Source organism: Rhipicephalus microplus, chromosome 1 (assembly GCF_043290135.1).
Source record: "Rhipicephalus microplus isolate Deutch F79 chromosome 1, USDA_Rmic, whole genome shotgun sequence".
NCBI classification, from domain to species: Eukaryota; Metazoa; Arthropoda; class Arachnida; order Ixodida; family Ixodidae; genus Rhipicephalus; species Rhipicephalus microplus.
This window is the reverse complement of record NC_134700.1, coordinates 262,768,019-262,785,956: the sequence shown is the minus strand read 5'-3', so window position 1 is coordinate 262,785,956 and position 17,938 is coordinate 262,768,019. Positions and strand designations below refer to the sequence as shown.

Below are 17,938 nucleotides of genomic sequence, written 5' to 3'. Positions count from 1 at the left end.
TGTTCCCACATACAAATTCTAGATAATTCACTGTCAGTGTTATGAAGCATTCTTTCTTTAACAACTTTGTGTGTGAGAGAGAGAGCAAATTTTGATGATTTAAATGTTTAGTAAGTAAGAAAGTGCTGCCATCTTGGGCATTATTTGGTTCTGATTTCTTGAATGCTTCTTTTTCAGCCATATCTGAATATCAGCCGGCTCCTTTTCACTCAAAAGAAGCATTCCTGGAGAAGCAATCAAGTCTGGTTCTGGAATCAGCTGGAACTAACGGCACAATTTTTCAAGTGAGCTTACAGCACGTTCAAAAAGGTAAGTGTATCTGAGCAACACTGTTGCACTACCTTTTTTACAGATGCCTAGACGTGGCACACATTAAAGTTTTGCAGATTTTGTATAACTACCTATATTTTATTATAACTGTCTATTTCATATAACTACCTCTGCGAGGACACGTCTCGCTTTCTTGTTATACCGATTCCTAAAGAAGAGGGACCATCCACGTTTTTTTAAGTTTCTCACTCTTGTTCCTTTTTTACAGAGACGACATGCTGTGTTCGATTAAGAAACAGTTGTCAGTATATTCGTTTGTTTGACACACTGAAGAAGGAACCAGCGATGCTCTCGGAATTTTCGTATGATAGCGGCGTTTGTTGTACTACACCAAGGTGAGTCCATAGCTTGTAAGGCTGCTCAGTGACCACAGAGACCTTTCTTTATGCCCACTCTGTCTATTGGCCGTCTTGCATGTTTGGTTCCTGATACCAATTCACCGAGCATCATGGCTTTCATATACTATATTTTATATTGTCACGGGGTCGCGACGTGGGAGAAGGGAGCAGTTGCAGGTCGAATGATAAACTGTTTATTTGAGTCGAATTTGTGGCGACGCAAAAGAAAAATCAGAGAACAGCAAGACACTGGCACTGATAGTTGCGAGCAGAGTGTCGGCCGTTGATCAACTGACAAGCGACGAAGCGTGTCGGCATTTATACCCTTGCCATCGAATATTCTAGCGTTATCGCTAGCGGCGACGTTGGGTTCTCGAATAATATGTGACGTTCCCAAAGTGGGCGTAATGTTAACAAATCGATCTACTAAAGCCTCGAAGCTTCTCGAACATCGTTGGCGCGGTTTGCCCTGAACGTAGTGTAATAGTGTGATAAGAAAACTTGAAGAAAAGAACGTAGCATTGCCTTCCTCTGAAAAAGGCATCGTCCCGATGCTTTAACAAAAGACGAAGGTACAATAATAAAGATAACATTAAGTACAGCAACAACAACAAAATACAGTCCTCAGGTTCGCGCATGGAATGGTTTGAGGCGCAGGACATGGAGGACTTCAGGTTGAGCACGGCGCCGTTGAGAATTCGTAATGCCGTCAGGAACAACCAAGCAGTCGAGTGGGCCACGAAAACCGCTCTGTACGGTCCGAAGTATCGTCGCAGAAGTTTTTCGCTGAGCCCACGTTGACATATCGGCGTCCATACCCAGACACAGTCCCCGAGCTGGTACTCAACAAAGCTTCGTCGAAGATTGTAATGGCGGCTGTCAGTCGCCTGCTGGTTCTTGATGCACAGACGGGCGAGTTGATGAGCTTCTTTCGCGCGCTGAAGGTAGGCAGTGACGTCGAGGTTCTCTTCGACAGCGACGTTTTCAAGCATACCGTTGAGCGTCGTTGCCGGGCTCCTTCCATAGACCAACTTGTACTGCGTCATCTGCAACGTTTCTTGGACGGCGGTATTGAACGTGAAGGTCACCTGCGGAAGGATTTTATCCCACGTCTTGTGTTCGACATCGACGTACATGGCCAGCATGTCGGTGATTGTCTTGTTTAGCCACTCGGTGAGACCATTTGTCTATGCTTGGTAGGCGGTGGTGGGGCAGTGGCTTGTCTGGCTATGTCTCAAAATTGCTTGAGTCAAATCAGCAGTAAAGGCCGTACCTCTATTAGTAATGAGGACCTGTAGAACTCCGTGACACAGAACAATGTTCTCGACGAAGAACCTTGCTATCTCGAAGGCACTGCCTTTTGTGATAGCCTTTGTTTCGCCGTAGCGTGTGAAGTAGTCAGTAGCTACGACGATCCATTTGTTTCCAGAATTGGACGTCGGGATTGGCCCCAGCAAGTCCATGCCGATTTCGCTGGGACGATCGGCGAGGTGGCTCGATGGGCTAGAGATGTCCGGCTGGCCTAGTTGGTGGTGTCTTTCGTCGCTGACAGTCGCGGCAGGTCCTGACACAGCGAGTGACATTGGCGGAAGGTCGTGGCCAGTAGTGGTTTTCTTGTATTCTTGCGAGGGTACGGGAAACATCGAGGCGTCTAGCCATTGGGTTGTTGTATAGGGCCTCGAGTATTTCTGGTCTCACTGCTGAAGGAACCACGAGAAGGTGGTCGGCTGGAAAGGGCCAGAAGTTCTTCTTTAAGAGAACTCCGTTTTTCTAGAAGAACAACTTCAGTCCTCTCTTGAAAATATTCGGAACAGTCGTGCTGCTACCCTTGAGGTATTCCACAAGGCTTCCGAGTTCCAGGTCAGCTCGCTGTTGCTTGGCGAAGTCGTCAGCAGTTTTTGTTCCTAAGAAGCTGTCCTCATCCTAGCCATAGGGCCGTGGTGGTTCGACGGGAGCACGAGAAAAGTAGTCGATGCGGAGTGTGTTTTTCCAGACTTGTAAACGATGGTCACGTCGAATTCTTGGAAGTCTGAGGCTCCATCGTGCGAGGCAAGTTGAAGGGTCTTTCTACTTAGCTAGCCAACACAAGGCGTAGTGGTCGCTCACAGCTTTGAAAGGCCTGCCGTAGAGGTAAAGGCGAAACTTTGATGCTGCCCAGATGATGGCAAGGCACTCCTTTTCTGTTGTGGTATAGTTGGCCTCGGCCTTGGATAGTGGCCGGCTAGCATAACTGATTACCTTTTACACGCCGCCAGTCCTTTGCACAAGGACAGCGCCGAGTCCTACGCTGCTGTGTCAGTGTGTACTGTTTCGGCATATTCGTCGAAATGGGCAAGTATCGGTGGGTTTGGAGGCATCGTTCAAGTGTCTGAAATGCTTCCTCGTGTGCCGTTTCCCACCTGAATTCGACGTTGCTTTTTGTGGGGTGAGTTAGCGGCTTGGCGATCTGTGAAAAACGTTTGACGAAGCGCCTGTAATAGGCGCACAATCCGAGGGATTGGCGTACAGCCTTCTTGTCGGTGGGCTGTGGGAAATCGGCGATGGCGGATGTTTTCCACGGGTAGGGACGGACTCCAGACTTGCTTATCACGTGTCCCAGGAAAAACAGCTCCTTGTACGCAAAGCGGCACTTTTTTGGCTTCGGGGTTAGTCCAGAAGTGTTGATAGCTTGAAGTACCGCTTCAAGCCACCGGAGATGCTTGTCGAAGCTGGAGGAAAACAAGATGACGTCATCCAAGTACATGAGGCAAGTCTGCTATTTCAATCCAGCCAGCATGGTGTCCGCAGGCGCCGAGTAAAGACCAAATGGCATGATCTTTAACTCGAAGAGGCTGTCTGGTGTGATAAAGGCCGTCGTCTCTCGATCTCTCTCGTCAACCTGCATTCGCCAATAGCCTGATTTGAGGTCCATTGAAGAAAAGTACTTTGCATTGTGGGGACGGTCCAGTGTGTCGTCTATACGTGGGAGAGGGTACACGTTCTTCTTTATGATTTTGTTCAGGCGGCGGTAATCAACGCAAGAACGTAGGGTCCTGTCTTTCTTCTTCACTAATACCGCGGGTGACGTCAGCCCACGGACTTTTGGATGGCTGAATGATATCACGTAGCATTTCGTCGACTTGGTTCTTCACGGCGTTGCGCTCGCGCATCGAGACTCGGTACAGGCTTTTTCGAACTGGTCGGGCACTTTCTTCTGTTATGATGCGATGTTTTCGTGACTGGGGTTTGTGGAATTCGCGATGATGACTAGAAGCAGTTCTTTAATTGCAAAAGCAGGGACTTGAGGCGGTCTTGCACTTTGAAAAGCTCGGGTTGACATCGAAATCTGGTTCGGCACCTCGATTCATTGAAGCAGCATCGAAGGATGCGAATAAATTGCTGGCCTCCATGAATTTGTCGATATGCGTTACTGCCGTACCACGGTTAAGGTGCCTATATTCGTGACTGAAGTTTATCAGCACCACCTTTGCATTGCCGTTACACAACTCAGCTATGCCTCTTCCGACGCTAATCTGACGGTTCAGAAGAAGGTGCTGATCGCCCCCGACGATGCCTTCAATGTCTCCGGCTTTTTCGGTGACAATGGAAACGACGTTGCTGGAGAAAGGTGGCATGGTGACCTGCTCTTCTAGCTCATGCTATGCATGATTACTTGGCGTTGTAGGGCTCGGCAGGGTGTATTCTGAGGTTAGTGTGATTGTTGTAGACCTCAGGTCAATGAAAGCGCCGTGTTGACTTAGAAAGTCCGAGTATCTTATCCCTAGAGCAATTTTGTAAGAATACAAGGTTCGCAGGATAAGTCTGGTTACTGATGGTGATTCTTGCTGTGCAGACTCCAGTCGGCTTTATTTCAGGGCCTGGCCATGCAGTCCTCACTTTTTTTTAACTTGGTCGCGATTGACCCACCGACGACGGAATAGTCGGCTCCAGTATCGACGAGAGCAGTGAAGAGATGGCCATCGAATATTATGTTGAGGTCACTGGTTTGTCGGCATGCATTGCGGTTAGGTCGTGGCGTCGGGTCACGGCTATGTCTATTTGCTCCGCTACTTCCACGTCGTGTCATGGCGTCTTTTGCAGGCTGCGAAGGTTCGACGTTGAAACCCTTTTTGCCTTGCAGCGGGTGCTTTCGATTTCGTGGCGGTGGCAGAGGATCTTCGGTAGTTTGTCGTACAGCAGCCGCACCTCTATCGGTTGCTGCGCTTAGTTTTCAGAGTAAGTGCTCAGAGATCGACCTTGAACAGGGCCGGTGTACTGCTTGCGGTGCGGTAAAGCGTAGCGACCTGGTGGCGGTAAACGATACGGTCATCGGCGTGTCGATTGTGCTCTCGCGAGGTAGTCGACGATGTCATGCGGTCGTTCACCCTGTTGTAGGCGCGGCGCGTTGATGTCGAAGCCCCTTAGACCCATCTGTCGGTATTGGCATCGGCGGTAGGTGTGCGCAGCCTCGCCACAGTGGTAGCAGAGCGGGCGGTTGTCAGGTGCATGCGAAACGTCTGTTCTTCTCGTCACGCTGCGCTGGCCCGCTGGTGAACAATAAGACGTCAAAGGTGGTGGTGGCGTCTGGTGACACAAGTGCGACGGGGCGGCGTTTCGGCATGGCCGTGGAGAAGGGGCATGATGGCGGGCTGTAGCAGCATAGCTCATGACTTGCAGCTGTGGCTCTGGAGACTAAGGAACGCCCAGCGATGGCTGGATCTCCTGGTGTATGACGTCCGCGATGGAGTCCACGTGCGGCTGCACTGAAGGAAGCAATTTTCGCAGCTCTTCTTGCACGATCGCTCGGATCGTCTCACACAAGTCGGGGGTTCCTAGCGCTTGCATGTCGGCGTAGCTTGCAGACGAGAAGCTACGGTTGTATTGCCATATCTGCATCTCGAGCGTCTCCTCTATCGTAGATGCTTCCGAAACGAATTCGGAGACCGTCTTTGGGGTGTCTTGCTTGACTCCTTGCATGAACAGGTGAACCTTCTTCTCCTCAGACATGTCGGGGTCAGCGTGGTGGAAGAAGCGGTTCATTTCTTCCGTGAAAATGGTGACATTTTCATTGGGCAGCTGCACCCGGGTCTCCAGCAACGCAGCGGCCTTCTCTTTGCGAGCGTGAACGTTTGCACGAATACGCCGCAGAAAAGATCACATGTTTGAAGGGCCAATTCTCGAACCACGTCCTTGCTGCATCTTGCAGATAAAAATCAACGCGGCGTAGCTTCTCTACCGCGTCCCAGTGGTTTAGGGCGGCCACTCGGTCGTAGGTCTTTAGCCAGGCCTCCAGTACTTCAAACGATGACCCGTGGAAAATCGGTGGTTCTCTTGGCTGCTGCATCACAATCACGGGCGCAGCAGTCGTCGTCGTTGCCGCGATCGAGGTCACGGCCTTGGTCTTCCGAGCCTTGTCTTGTAGAAGCCCGTACTCCGGAGGTAAACCCTGCTGTCCGCGGCTTGTTTGGTGTTCGTGGCTGGCGTCGGTGTCTTCTTTACATCGTGGGCTGGGTTCACGGCTTGACAGGGGCGTCCGGTACATGGAAGAAGCAGCACCTCCACCAGATGTCATGTGGTCGCGACGTGGAAGAAGGAGGCAGTTGCAGGTCGAATGATAAACTGTTTATTTGAGCTGAACTTGTGGCCACGTAAAAGGCAAATCAGATTACAGCAAGACGCTTGTACTGATAGCGGCGAGCAGAGCGTTGGTCGTTGATCAACTGACAAGCGGCGAAGCGTGTCGGCATTTATGCCCTTGTCATCGAATACTCTAGTACTATCGCTAGTTGCGATGTAGGTTCCTGAATAATCTGTGACATTCCTGAAGTGGGCATAATCTTAACAGAACGATCTACTAAAGCCTTGAAGCTTTGCGAACATCTAGGTGCGGTTTGCCCTGAATGCAGTGTAACGGGGTGATAACAAATCTTGAAGAAACAAACGTGGCAATATTAGGCTTGTGTGAATAGTGATTTTGTTCAAATAATTTTGAATCAACTTAAATGGCATCTATCATATATTGTAAAGAAAAAATTATCGTATTTGTCATGACCCAACAAACCTGCACAATGTTTTCTTTTTATTATTAATTGAAACAAGGGTTGTGCAAAAGCTATTCTTTTTGTTTAAAGAACGTTAAAACAACTTTGAAAAGTAGCAGGATTTTATTTTTATTTTAATACTGAAGATAACCTGTAAACAGTGTTGCATTTTAAAGTTTATCTCACTTAGAAAACTTCAAAAGTGATGCATCGGTGTGAGGGTAAAAGTGTTCATTTAACCTTGAAGTGGGGCTTTAAGACAGCGCAGATTTTTTTTCTGGATAAGTGTTTTTAGAGTTTAGCACCCATTTATCATAGTGACACCACCTTTACAGGGGATTGATTACATGCGGACTAATAACATCTGCACATGCAGAACGTATGGCTGGGTTGACTAGTGAAGGAGGTGCCCGCTCCCTTGTACAAGCGCTTCATTTTCACATTTTGTGAAGGTTACCAAGTATATTAATCTATCATCCAGAACCGACATTGACTTTGTACAGTGCATTTAGGCTAGGTTAGCTTAACTGTGCTCATTTAGAGCAAGCAGTAAGCATCTACATCAATTGATGTTTCCATGTGCAATTTTTCATAAATTTTAAGTAAATATTTATAGTAGGTTCTAGGTAATTGCACATACCTGTATCAACCAACGCACAATGCCTCTATACAATAGGTAATGGAGTAAAGAAGTGTAAGGTTAAGGGCTCGTTTTCTTTGTTTCATACAATATTAATGAGAACTAACAGGCGACACTGCCAAGGAAAATATATGGGGTGCTTTTAAAAGTAGTCGTAACATAAATGGGAACAAAGAAAAGGGGACGAAAAAATAACTTTCCGCCAGCAGGGACCGAACCTGCGACCTTCGAATAACGTGTGCAATGCTCCACGACTGAACAACTTTATAGCAAATATTATATGCATTTAAACTTAAGAGCGTCAGTCAGGCAGCCACCTGTTGCTGTTAACGTGAGTGTGGAACACTGTTTTTTTTTTTTTTTTTTTTGCCTGTTGGCATCATGTAGCACATGATCGTGTTACGAGCTGGCAGCTGACCAGTGATTTGTCGCATACTACCTAAAGGCATCTATTCTTTCGGGATGAGACCCTCACTATGAAGGAGAGAAAGAAGTGTAAATTTAAAGGCTAGCTTTTTTGTGTGTGTGTGTGGTTACACAAAATATTGATGAGAACCAGCAGACAACGATGCCAAGGAAAGTATTGGGGATGGTGTTGTTATCGTAATGATATGATGAAAAATGTTGTTGTTGTATGAACATGCCCATATGTCTGATTTTTTCATTTTTCCCCCTCTCGCTGCAGCAAGCATATCTTTGGAGAACTTGTTGCCATTACAGAGGATGGAAACGTGCTTCTGCAGCAGTGTGATCGAACGTAAGTTAATGCTTATACAGTCGATCCCGGATATATTGAACTGGAAAGGGATAGCGAAATAGTTCTATATATCGATAATTCGAAATAAAAAACGTGTGTATTCAAGGGTTAAATTAAAGCATTTCAGGCTTCAGAAACCATTACAGGCACTAACAGAATGATTCGCTCGTAGTATAATAAAGGACAAAGTGCAAACAGCAATTTATCACACTTTATTTCGCATGAAAATAGTGTGCAGATTTGTTTTGCTTCTTGCACGCCATCAAGTTCCAGTCATCCTTAATATTGTTGAAGTTTTTCAAATAAGCGAATTGAGCTCCTTCAGCCAGAACAGCGTTGGCTGATGCAGAATGCTAATGCAAGCTTTGTAGCGTGGCAAAAAGTTGGTCAGCGGCGGCACAGAAAGCGTTTCCATATTAATAACCACATTGGTACACTACCGCGGCAACGGCAGCCATGATCTAAGCATCGATGCAGTTAGAAACAGCTACATTGTCATTTGCACCGATGAAATCACGCACGACGCACCTAAAGTTGTCTCCTGGCTCGCAAGGAGAGTTTACAACGATGCTTTACTTGACATCGCTGCAAGTGCCAGTGATAATTTTTATCTCTATGTGCGGGTCAATGTTCAGTTCAATTTCAGAATGAGGATTTGTCAGAAACGAGCTGAGAAGAGCACAAGTCTACCAGTCGCAAAATACGCAAAAAACAACGTCGAGTTCCTGCCGTCGACATGCTAGCAATATCGATGTCACTTGTGGCTTTGGAGTCACTCGTGGCTTTGCACATAAAGGGGGATCGGAACTTATTAGAGTGCGGTCATAAATTGATCAATATTTGTTAGGAAAAGTGCTTCGGCGCGGTGCCGCATTCGATATATGTAGTGAATGTCCTGCAGTGCGTGAGTTCGATATATGGGTGCACCGGTCCCATACGTTTACATGTAAAATTTAAGGGGATTGCTTGCCTGTTCGATATAGTTAATAATCCGATATATCTGAGTTGGATACATCTGGGATCAACTGTAGTATATTGTATCAAAAATTCAAAAGCTTACATCACATTCTGGCAATCATCATTGCTTTTTTCGTCATGGGTCATATACAGGCGGCGCAGCATCTAGTCATGGTCGGTTTAGGAAAATATATTTTTCTTCTCTTTCTCAATTTTATTGAAGTTGATTTATTGTAGCACTGCTGTATTATTAGAACATTCTTCCGGCACTTACCATGCAAACATGAAGCTTTTGGTGACTACAGTTCTGTTAGCAAGCTAGATTTAACAACCTTTTTTATAAAACAAAGCAAATTGTAAACATTACCGACTTTGTTATATTGAGGTTTGTCAGTATACTCTTAAATAAGCATGCACTATACTCCATTATGCATGTGCTCTTATGTTAGACACGACTTTGTTCGCTAACAAACATCAGCATTACAAGTTCAATGGCAAGGGAGAAGTGAATAAATTATACTTTGCAGTGAACCTTCGTGGAGAGCTTCCGTGTCTCACGAACGTCCATCCAGCAATCAGTGGTGGTGCACTAGTTTTGGAAGCCATCCTAGACACATCTGCTACATGGACCGCTCTGGATTGTACAGCCTCGATGCGAGACGACCGGTATGGCTTTTGATTTGCTACTGTGCGAAGAAAATCTGTGCATATGTTCCATATAATTTTTGCGCTGCCTTTCATTGGCAGTGAATTTGAGTTATTTCACTGCTTGAGTAGCTTTTGTGGTATCGTAACTCTCCTATCGGCTATTGTCACAGCTTTTCTTGAAATTGTGCCCCAAGAGACCTGTCATAAATTCTATTCAAGAAATTTGCTCTCTGTAAATAAAAAAATTCTACCTTTTTCTAATTTAAGGATGCCAGTGTATCAGAATGAAGCGAAAACGAAAAATTTTATTTTTGACTGGAACGAGAACTCTGTTTGTAAGCTATCTATGTTTTGTTCTGAAGTGAAACGGAAGTGTTTTCTATCGTTTTTGGTTCATGGGCAAACTTCGCGATTTGGAACTCACCGCAGCATCCGGCGCCTGTTAGGCCTCAGCCCGGAGTTTGGTCCATTGCCGGAAAGCGTGACTGTGCAAGAAAGCATTACGGCGCCTGGAAGCACTGGCCCCAAAATGTCCAGCCCAAGCACGACACAGGTGACTGTTTTGAACCCTCGACTTCCGGTTGACTTCCATGGAAACGGATATGAGGATGCACATGACTGGCTCGAGGAATTCGAGCACACAGCGAATGTTAACGATTGGAACACCACACAGAAATTGGGCTACGTTTATTTTCCGCTTCAAAACGGAGCCCGAACATGGTTCACGAATCGCATGTGGTCGTCTTGGGACGAGTTCCGGCAGAAGTTCCTTGACACGTTCGCGAGCACTGAAAGACGAGAAATCGCACAGCGTCTCTTCGAGTCACGGATTCAGAAACCAAATGAATCCGTTACGATGTTTGTTGAGGACATGGCGCGGCTATTTCGTCGAGCAGATCCTAATATGCCCGAAGCCAAAAAGGTTAGCCACCTCATGCGGAGCGTTAAGGAGCAGCTGTTCGCTGGTCTAGTACGAAACCCACCTACAAGTGTGGATGAATTCTCCAAGGAGGCGACATCTATCGAACGCGCACTGCATCTACGTTATCGCCAGTATGACCGCCCAACCCACAGTGCACCGATCAGCGTGGCAGCCACTACCACAGCAACAACACCCGACGAAGGTTCTTTGCGCCAACTAATACGAGAAATCGTACAAGAAGAGGTCAAGAAGCTCATCGCCAAACCGAATGACTGCGCGATCACCTCGGTAACGGAAGTTGTACGCCAGGAGATCAGGCAAGCGCTCTCGCTTCCTGAGCCGAACACGAGCACTCCCAGGGCAAGCTATGCAGACGTAGTCCGCCGACAGCCATCGAACGTGCAGACACCACATCAGTACCACCAGCAACATCCGCGGACAGCGCCTTGGTACTACAGAGAAACTTCGACGCCGAGGCGGCCACCACTTCGCAAAACTGACATCTGGCGTACCCCTGATCATAGGCCCCTGTGGTTTCACTGTGGGGAAGCAGGCCACATCGTTCGTTATTGCCCGTATCGCGCCGCAGGGTACCAAGGGTTTCCTTCTACGGTTCCTCGGCGCCATTTCAATGGAGCACCTGACGTCGACACGAGTGTCATGACCCCGCGGGATGTTCCTCCTGGGTTCGGTCACGCTCACCCTCTCCTGGGCGTTATTCTCCATCCTCTAGACGAAGCACCACTGACATGCCAAGAGGGAGATCTCCTAGTCCACGCCGGGGAAACTAAAAGCAGCGACCTCAGGGGGTAAGGTTGCGAATCGTCGAAGTGCTGAAAATACCCCAATACTGCCGAGCGAAGAGAGACACATTTTCAATGAACCGACGAAAGATGGGGTTGTTACAGCCGAAGTTGCAATTACGATTGACGGACATGACGTCATGGCATTGGTCGACACTGGCGCGGACTTCTCAATAATGAGTGAGAGTCTGGCAGACATGCTCATGAAGGTTAGAATGGAATGGACAGGACCACAGATTAGAGGAGCTGGAGGGCAGCTACTCACACCTACCGGAAAGTGCACCGCAAGAATGAAGATAGGGGATGCATCTTTCGTCGCAACTTTTGTTATCCTTTCGGAGTGTTGCAAACAGGCAATCTTGGGGATGAATTTCTTGTGTGAATATGGTGCCATCATTAATATTCCGGACGGTGTACTGACCTTTTCAGCGGATCAAAGCGCAGCGCTACACCGAAAATCACTACGAGTCATTGACGATGTGACCGTACCTCCGTTATCGTGGCGCCTTGTTTTAGTCACGTGCAGCGAGCAGAATACTGGAGAAGGAATCGCTGAACAAGTATTGACGCTCCTACTTTCTCGCGGTGTTGCGATTGCCAGAAGTATCGTCAATGTTGTGTGCGGTGAAGCAGAGGTTCTGTTGACGAGTTTTACCAACGAACGACGACACATTACACAAGGCACTACAGCTGCCTACTTCGACGAGATCACCCAAATCCGCGAGTGCTGTGTAGTACAACAGGACGAGCCGCAAGCCATATCAGCCCCACCACCTATTGACGTAAGCACGGATTTGTCACCAGCACAGAGACAGCGTCTAGTAGACCTTCTTCACCAGTTCAAAGACTGTTTTTCATTGACCTCGAGGGTCAGTCAAATGCCACTGACGAAGCATCGAATAATAACGGAGGAGACGGCAAGGCCAATACGGCAGAACCCATACCGCGTAGCACTGAAAGAGCGTGGAGCAATCCAGGAACAAGTGAAGAAAATGCTCGATGATGACGTCATCCAGCCGTCGAGAAGTCCTTGGGCATCGCCGGTAGTGCTGGTTAAAAAGAAAGACGGAAGCTTGCGATTTCGTGTCGACTACCGTAAGCTGAACCGTGTGACAAAGAAAGACGTATACCCATTACCGCGCATCGATGATTCACTCGACAGGTTGAGGTATGCACGCTACTTTTCGTCAATGGACCTCAAAAGTGGGTATTGGCAAATTAAGGTCGACGAGCGAGATAGAGAAAAAACGGCTTTTGTAGCGTCTGACGGGCTTTATGAATTTAAAGTCTTGCCATTTGGATTGTGCTCAGCCCCTGCAACATTTCAGAGACTGACGGATACCGTTCTGTCAGGCCTTAAGGGGGGACGTGGCAAGTAAAACTAATTTTTTTATTAATGTACTGTTTGTGATGAAATTTGGTGTGTGTATGTGGATGATTGTGAGGATTCCAAATATGAAAACCGTTTTCAAATACCTCTTGTACTTTTTGAGTTACAAGCATAATTATACTAATTAATGCTCTTCACACTTAAAGAGATAATTATTGCTAAATGAAATTATTTTTTCATATTATTATGTTCCCAAAGCATCAACTTGTGCAAAGAAGCTATTAGTTGATTTTTCTAGTTCTTGTAACCATAAATAAAATTTCCAAAACATGGATGTTGTTTTGCGCACACATCGCAGTAATTATAAAATGTGTTCTAAAAATTTTAAATGATGAGTAAGAAGAGAGATAAAGCTTTATTGCACTGCTAAAGGCCTCCTGAGCCTAGTGCAAAAAACGGAACGACTCTATCAGTCTTTGTTAGAAAATGACAGATGTTCTAGCGAAGGCACATAGGCGAAAATCAAGAGTTGAGAAAACTGACTTTGAAAGTTCACTCTTGTTTGGAAGTTCACAACATGGCTAAAACACTCAGAATCCTCCTGGGCAGTAATCCTGAGATGCTGTGGCCTTGGCCTCTGTAGAGCGCAACCCAGTTTTGCGCTTCTTTGTCGTGGAACAATGCGCTTTTTGAGCCCTCTTTACCCTTTTGGCATCCTTTTCGGCTGCTCGCCGCAAAGAGCAGTCTCCTGGATTGAAGCCCAGTTGAGCAGTGATCTCTTGCAGCGCACTCTTGCAGCCACCATTGAAACGGCAGACTGCATCTGCAACTGCACTTTCCACACTTCGAAGGGAGGCGAACTGGCTCTTGGACTGGAGTGACCAAATGAGGCTGTTCATACTCTCCACAGCGTTGTGGGTTTTTCCCTGCGCACACCTTTCAAGGAGCTCTTTGTTCGAGAGGCGCTTGTAGATTGGCAGCAGTGCCACTCGCACGTGAGGGGGCAGTTTATGTTTGTGAGGCGGCAGCGGCTCTCCCTTGGCCAATGCCTGATTGTGCGGGCACCAGGAGTCAGTCCCACTTGGGCACAGGTTGTGGTGTGGATCCTGGTCTGTGGATGTTACATGGTAATAAGTGGCCATGATGGCCCTCTCCATGCCAGGAACATCGTTGGGGTGGCTCTTAATCGCCCAGCCATAATAATTCGTCAACTTCTTTATCAGGCCCTGCGTCAGCCGGCCTTTGCCACCCATGCTCAGTCCTCGGCCTTTGGATTTGTGCTCATCAAGAAGGTTGCGCAAGGAAGTGCCCATTCTTTTTTTCACATGGTTCACACACTCCTGTTTCTTAATCACCATGTAGCCATACACCTTGTCTTGCGTGAGGGCAAGGTACGTACGGCTGTCACCGTCGCAGAGCACATTGATGTATCGAAGCTTGTACTTGGTAAACGATCTTTCAAACATGATCCTAGCTGCTTCTACTTCCATTTGGCCTGCATTAGCATCGGTGTTCTTTTGGCACTGTGGCTTGTGTTTCTCAAGCCACTCCTCATAGTTGTCGTCACCAGGCTTGGGGCCAACAGCACAGCCTTGGCAGTAGTTGGACAGGACACAGTGGTCCAAACCAAGCCTGTGTACAGCTCGATTACACAGCCCACGCCAATATGACTTCTGTGCCCCCTCGTCATCCACGTGCCGTCGTAAATGACGTCAATGTTGCCTGGCACTCCTCCTAGGTCCTTGTAAATGTCATGCACCTTCTGTGCACTTTCTGCTTCAATGCGGGTGGCAGCTGATGTGGTGGCAGGGTGGCTGTACTTCCTTTGCAGTCTCTGGTAGGACTTGTGGTGCAGTGCTCGATGCGAAATGTCCATCGCAGAAAAAATGTCATTTATGGCAGATTGTTTCCTGCCAACTGACTGCACAGCCCTCAAAGCACGCACGTTTACCTCAAAGGGGTTCGTTTTTTGTTGCCCGGAGCACCTCGGGGACGACCACGCACTGTTCACTCTGCCACAATTGTCACAAAAAAGTTCCATCCTCGCCGCGAGTCCAAGGCAGTGCGTAGTCTCGAGGCGTATCGACCCTTCGTCGCACTTGTTGCACTTTACTGACGAAAGCAGACCGTTCAGCATCTTCTTATTTACAATGAAGCATGTGGAGTCCTTACCGCCGTCATTTTCGTCGCAGCCTTCGTTCAGAAGCTCGAGCTTCCGCTTTGAAGCGGACTTCGATGCTACGGCATCCAAAACATCCCGCCTTGTCTGCGCCCGCTGCGCGATTTCTTCACTGCTCGGAATCTGGGCCGAAACTCGCGATAGAATGTTCGACGCGCGCACGCCCGGAGTTGCAACGGCTGCCGACGCGGTGCCACCGCAATCGGGTTCGCGAGAGCGTCCATCACGGTCGACGGCATCCGGCGGTCTGACATACGACGATGTGGCACCTTCCACACTCTCGGCCTCACAACAATCAGCGAAGGGTCTGAGTAGAGGCTCCGTGACGCTCGAAGAGCATGCTCCGTCCGGAACTGCGACTGGGACGGCAGCCGCAGTCGTCTGCCCTTTGTTCCAAGCTTTCCGACGCTTGCCGTACTTGTGGACGCTCCGGAACTTTTTTTGCGGCAACATAGCACCGCAGTATGAGCAAGCACTCAGAAGAGACCACCGATGTAACAAAGCTTGGTAAAAAAAGCACGCGAACTATCACAAAAACAGCAAACTGGCAAAAAACGAAGCGCACGCCGGATGATTCTCGACACGGCGGCCGCAGATGCGCTCGCGCTTCCAAGGTTGCCAAGGTGCGCGGCGCAGCTTTGACCAGTAAGAGGTCGCGCCTGCTACCACGTGACCCGCGCAGCCAATTGCCGTTCTTCGTTTTCGTTTTTTTACTTGCTCCTCGCGCTTTTATTTTCACTCGGCGAAATACGAGACTGCGACCATCGGGAAGCCGGCTTTCTCCTCTTTCCAAAGCTACCAAAATGGCGGCCCACTGTCAACAACTTGGCGCGTTTGTGCGGCGTGAACAACACCGTTTCAGGGGCTTTTTTTTCGCACTTTTTGGCGACTAGCCTCGGCAAAAACACTATTTGCGGGATTTGTAGCGCACGTTTCGCTGTAATATTTTAGAACAAGGAAGTTGAAGGTCTGAAGATTACGAAAAAAAATAAATCAGAAAATCGCATATTTTGACCAAAATCGGCACTTTACTTGCCGCGCCCCCCCTTAAGTGGCAGACATGTCTGGTCTATCTGGACGACGTCATTGTTTTTTCAAAAATATTTGAGGAACACCTGAGCAGGCTGCTATCGGTATTCAGGGCAATAAGGTCTGCCGGCCTGACACTGAAACCCGAGAAGTGTCATTTCGGTTTCAAGGAGCTCCAATTTTTAGGCCATGTGGTGAGCCATGAAGGTGTTCGACCTGATCCCGATAAGATTGCGGCCGTCAGAAAATTTCCGGTACCAAAAGACAAGAAAGCAGTCAGGCATTTCCTTGGCCTACGCGCATACTACCCAAGGTTTATTGCCAATTTCTCCCACATAGCCTCGCCGTTAACACGACTCACAAGAGAAGACGTTTCTTTCACATGGGGCGACGATCAACAGGTGGCATTTGACGATCTCCGACAACGCCTGCAGACTCCGCCTGTGCTTGCTCACTTTGATGAGGATGCTTCTACCATGGTCCACACAGATGCCAGCAACGTGGGTTTAGGCGCTGTACTCGTCCAGTGGCAAGACTCAGCCGAGCGTGTGATCGCATATGCTAGTAGGACGCTTTCCCGCGCCGAGTCCAACTACTCCACAACGGAAAAAGAGTGTCTTGCTGTCGTATGGACGGTTATGAAGTTTCGTCCGTACCTCTATGATCGTTTCTTCTACGTAGTCAGCGACCATCATTCCCTCTGCTGGCTGACCAACTTGAAAGACCCGTCTGGTCGGCTCGCACGGTGGGGCTTACGCCTTCAAGAGTTTGATATGACGATCGTGTATAAGTCCGGACGGCAGCACGCCGACGCCGATTGCTTATCAAGGTCACCGATAAAGCGTGATGATGACACAGAAGATGACAGCATGGCGTTTGTAGGAGTCGTTGACACCACTACGATTTCGTGCTAGCAGAAAGAAGACAGTGAGTTGCTTCCCCTTATTGAATTTTTGAATGGCCGGACAACAACCGTCCCTAGAAGATTTGCAAGGAGTCTGCCGTCATTCTGCTTACGTAGTGGGGTTCTCTATAAGAAGAACTTTTCTCCCAGAGGAAGCACCCACCTACTTGTCGTTCCGACGTCACTCCGTGAGGAGATACTTTGTGCTTGCCACGATGAGCCAACACCTGGTCATCTCGGATACACACGCACATTGGCCAGAATCCAACAGAAATACTACTGGCCAAGACTTCCAGCTATTGTGAAGCATTACGTGCGCATGTTCCTCGATTGCCAACGAAGCAAATCGCCACCGTTAAAACCAGCTGGACTATTACAACCAATTCAAGTGCCCACGGTACCTTTTGCCCAAATTGGAATGGATCTCCTTGGACCATATCCGACATCCCATGCTGGCAACAAGTGGGTAATAGTCGCCACTGATTATCTTACGCGCTACGCGGAAACAAAGCCTTTGTCAAGTGGCACCGCCGTTGAAACCGCACGATTCTTCGTAAAAAATATCGTCCTGAGGCACTGTGCTCCAACAATCATAATAACGGATCGAGGTGCCGCTTTCACGGCCGCGCTCCTAAAGACAGTGCTTGAGCTCAGTGGAACAGCCCATCGGAAAACGACTTTCTATCATCCACAAACCAACGGCTTGACAGAACGCCTCAACAAGACTATTTCCGACATGTTGAGTATGTACGTTGACATGGATCACAAGAACTGGGACGACATCCTGCTGTACATCACGTTCGCCTATAATACAGCACAGCAAGAAACTACACGAAGAATGCCGTTCAGTCTCCTTCGTGGCCGTGAAGTGACGACGATGCTTGACGCCATGTTACTGCACGACTGCAATGACATCGATTTGGACGCTGTATCTTTTACCCAACGAGCAGAAGAAGCGAGGCAGCTTGCACGCGTCCGAATCACCCAGCAGCAAAATTACGACGCCCAACGTTATAATCTGCGTCACCGACATGTCGTCTATCGGGCCGGCGACAAAGTCTGGGTATGGAGTCCTATCCGC

At 48.1% G+C, this 17,938-nt stretch overlaps 1 protein-coding gene across 1 annotated transcript in view; it reads left to right on the top strand.

Annotated features, from left to right (window-relative positions):
* LOC119164785 (uncharacterized) overlaps positions 1–17,938 on the top strand; it is a 39,512-nt gene that overhangs the window by 2,590 nt on the left and 18,984 nt on the right. The window contains exons 5-8 of the mRNA XM_075894128.1: positions 178–309; positions 539–665; positions 8,014–8,085; positions 9,570–9,708. Of these exons, the coding sequence (XP_075750243.1) occupies positions 178–309; positions 539–665; positions 8,014–8,085; positions 9,570–9,708 (470 nt within the window). The remainder of the gene's footprint in view (positions 1–177; positions 310–538; positions 666–8,013; positions 8,086–9,569; positions 9,709–17,938) is intronic.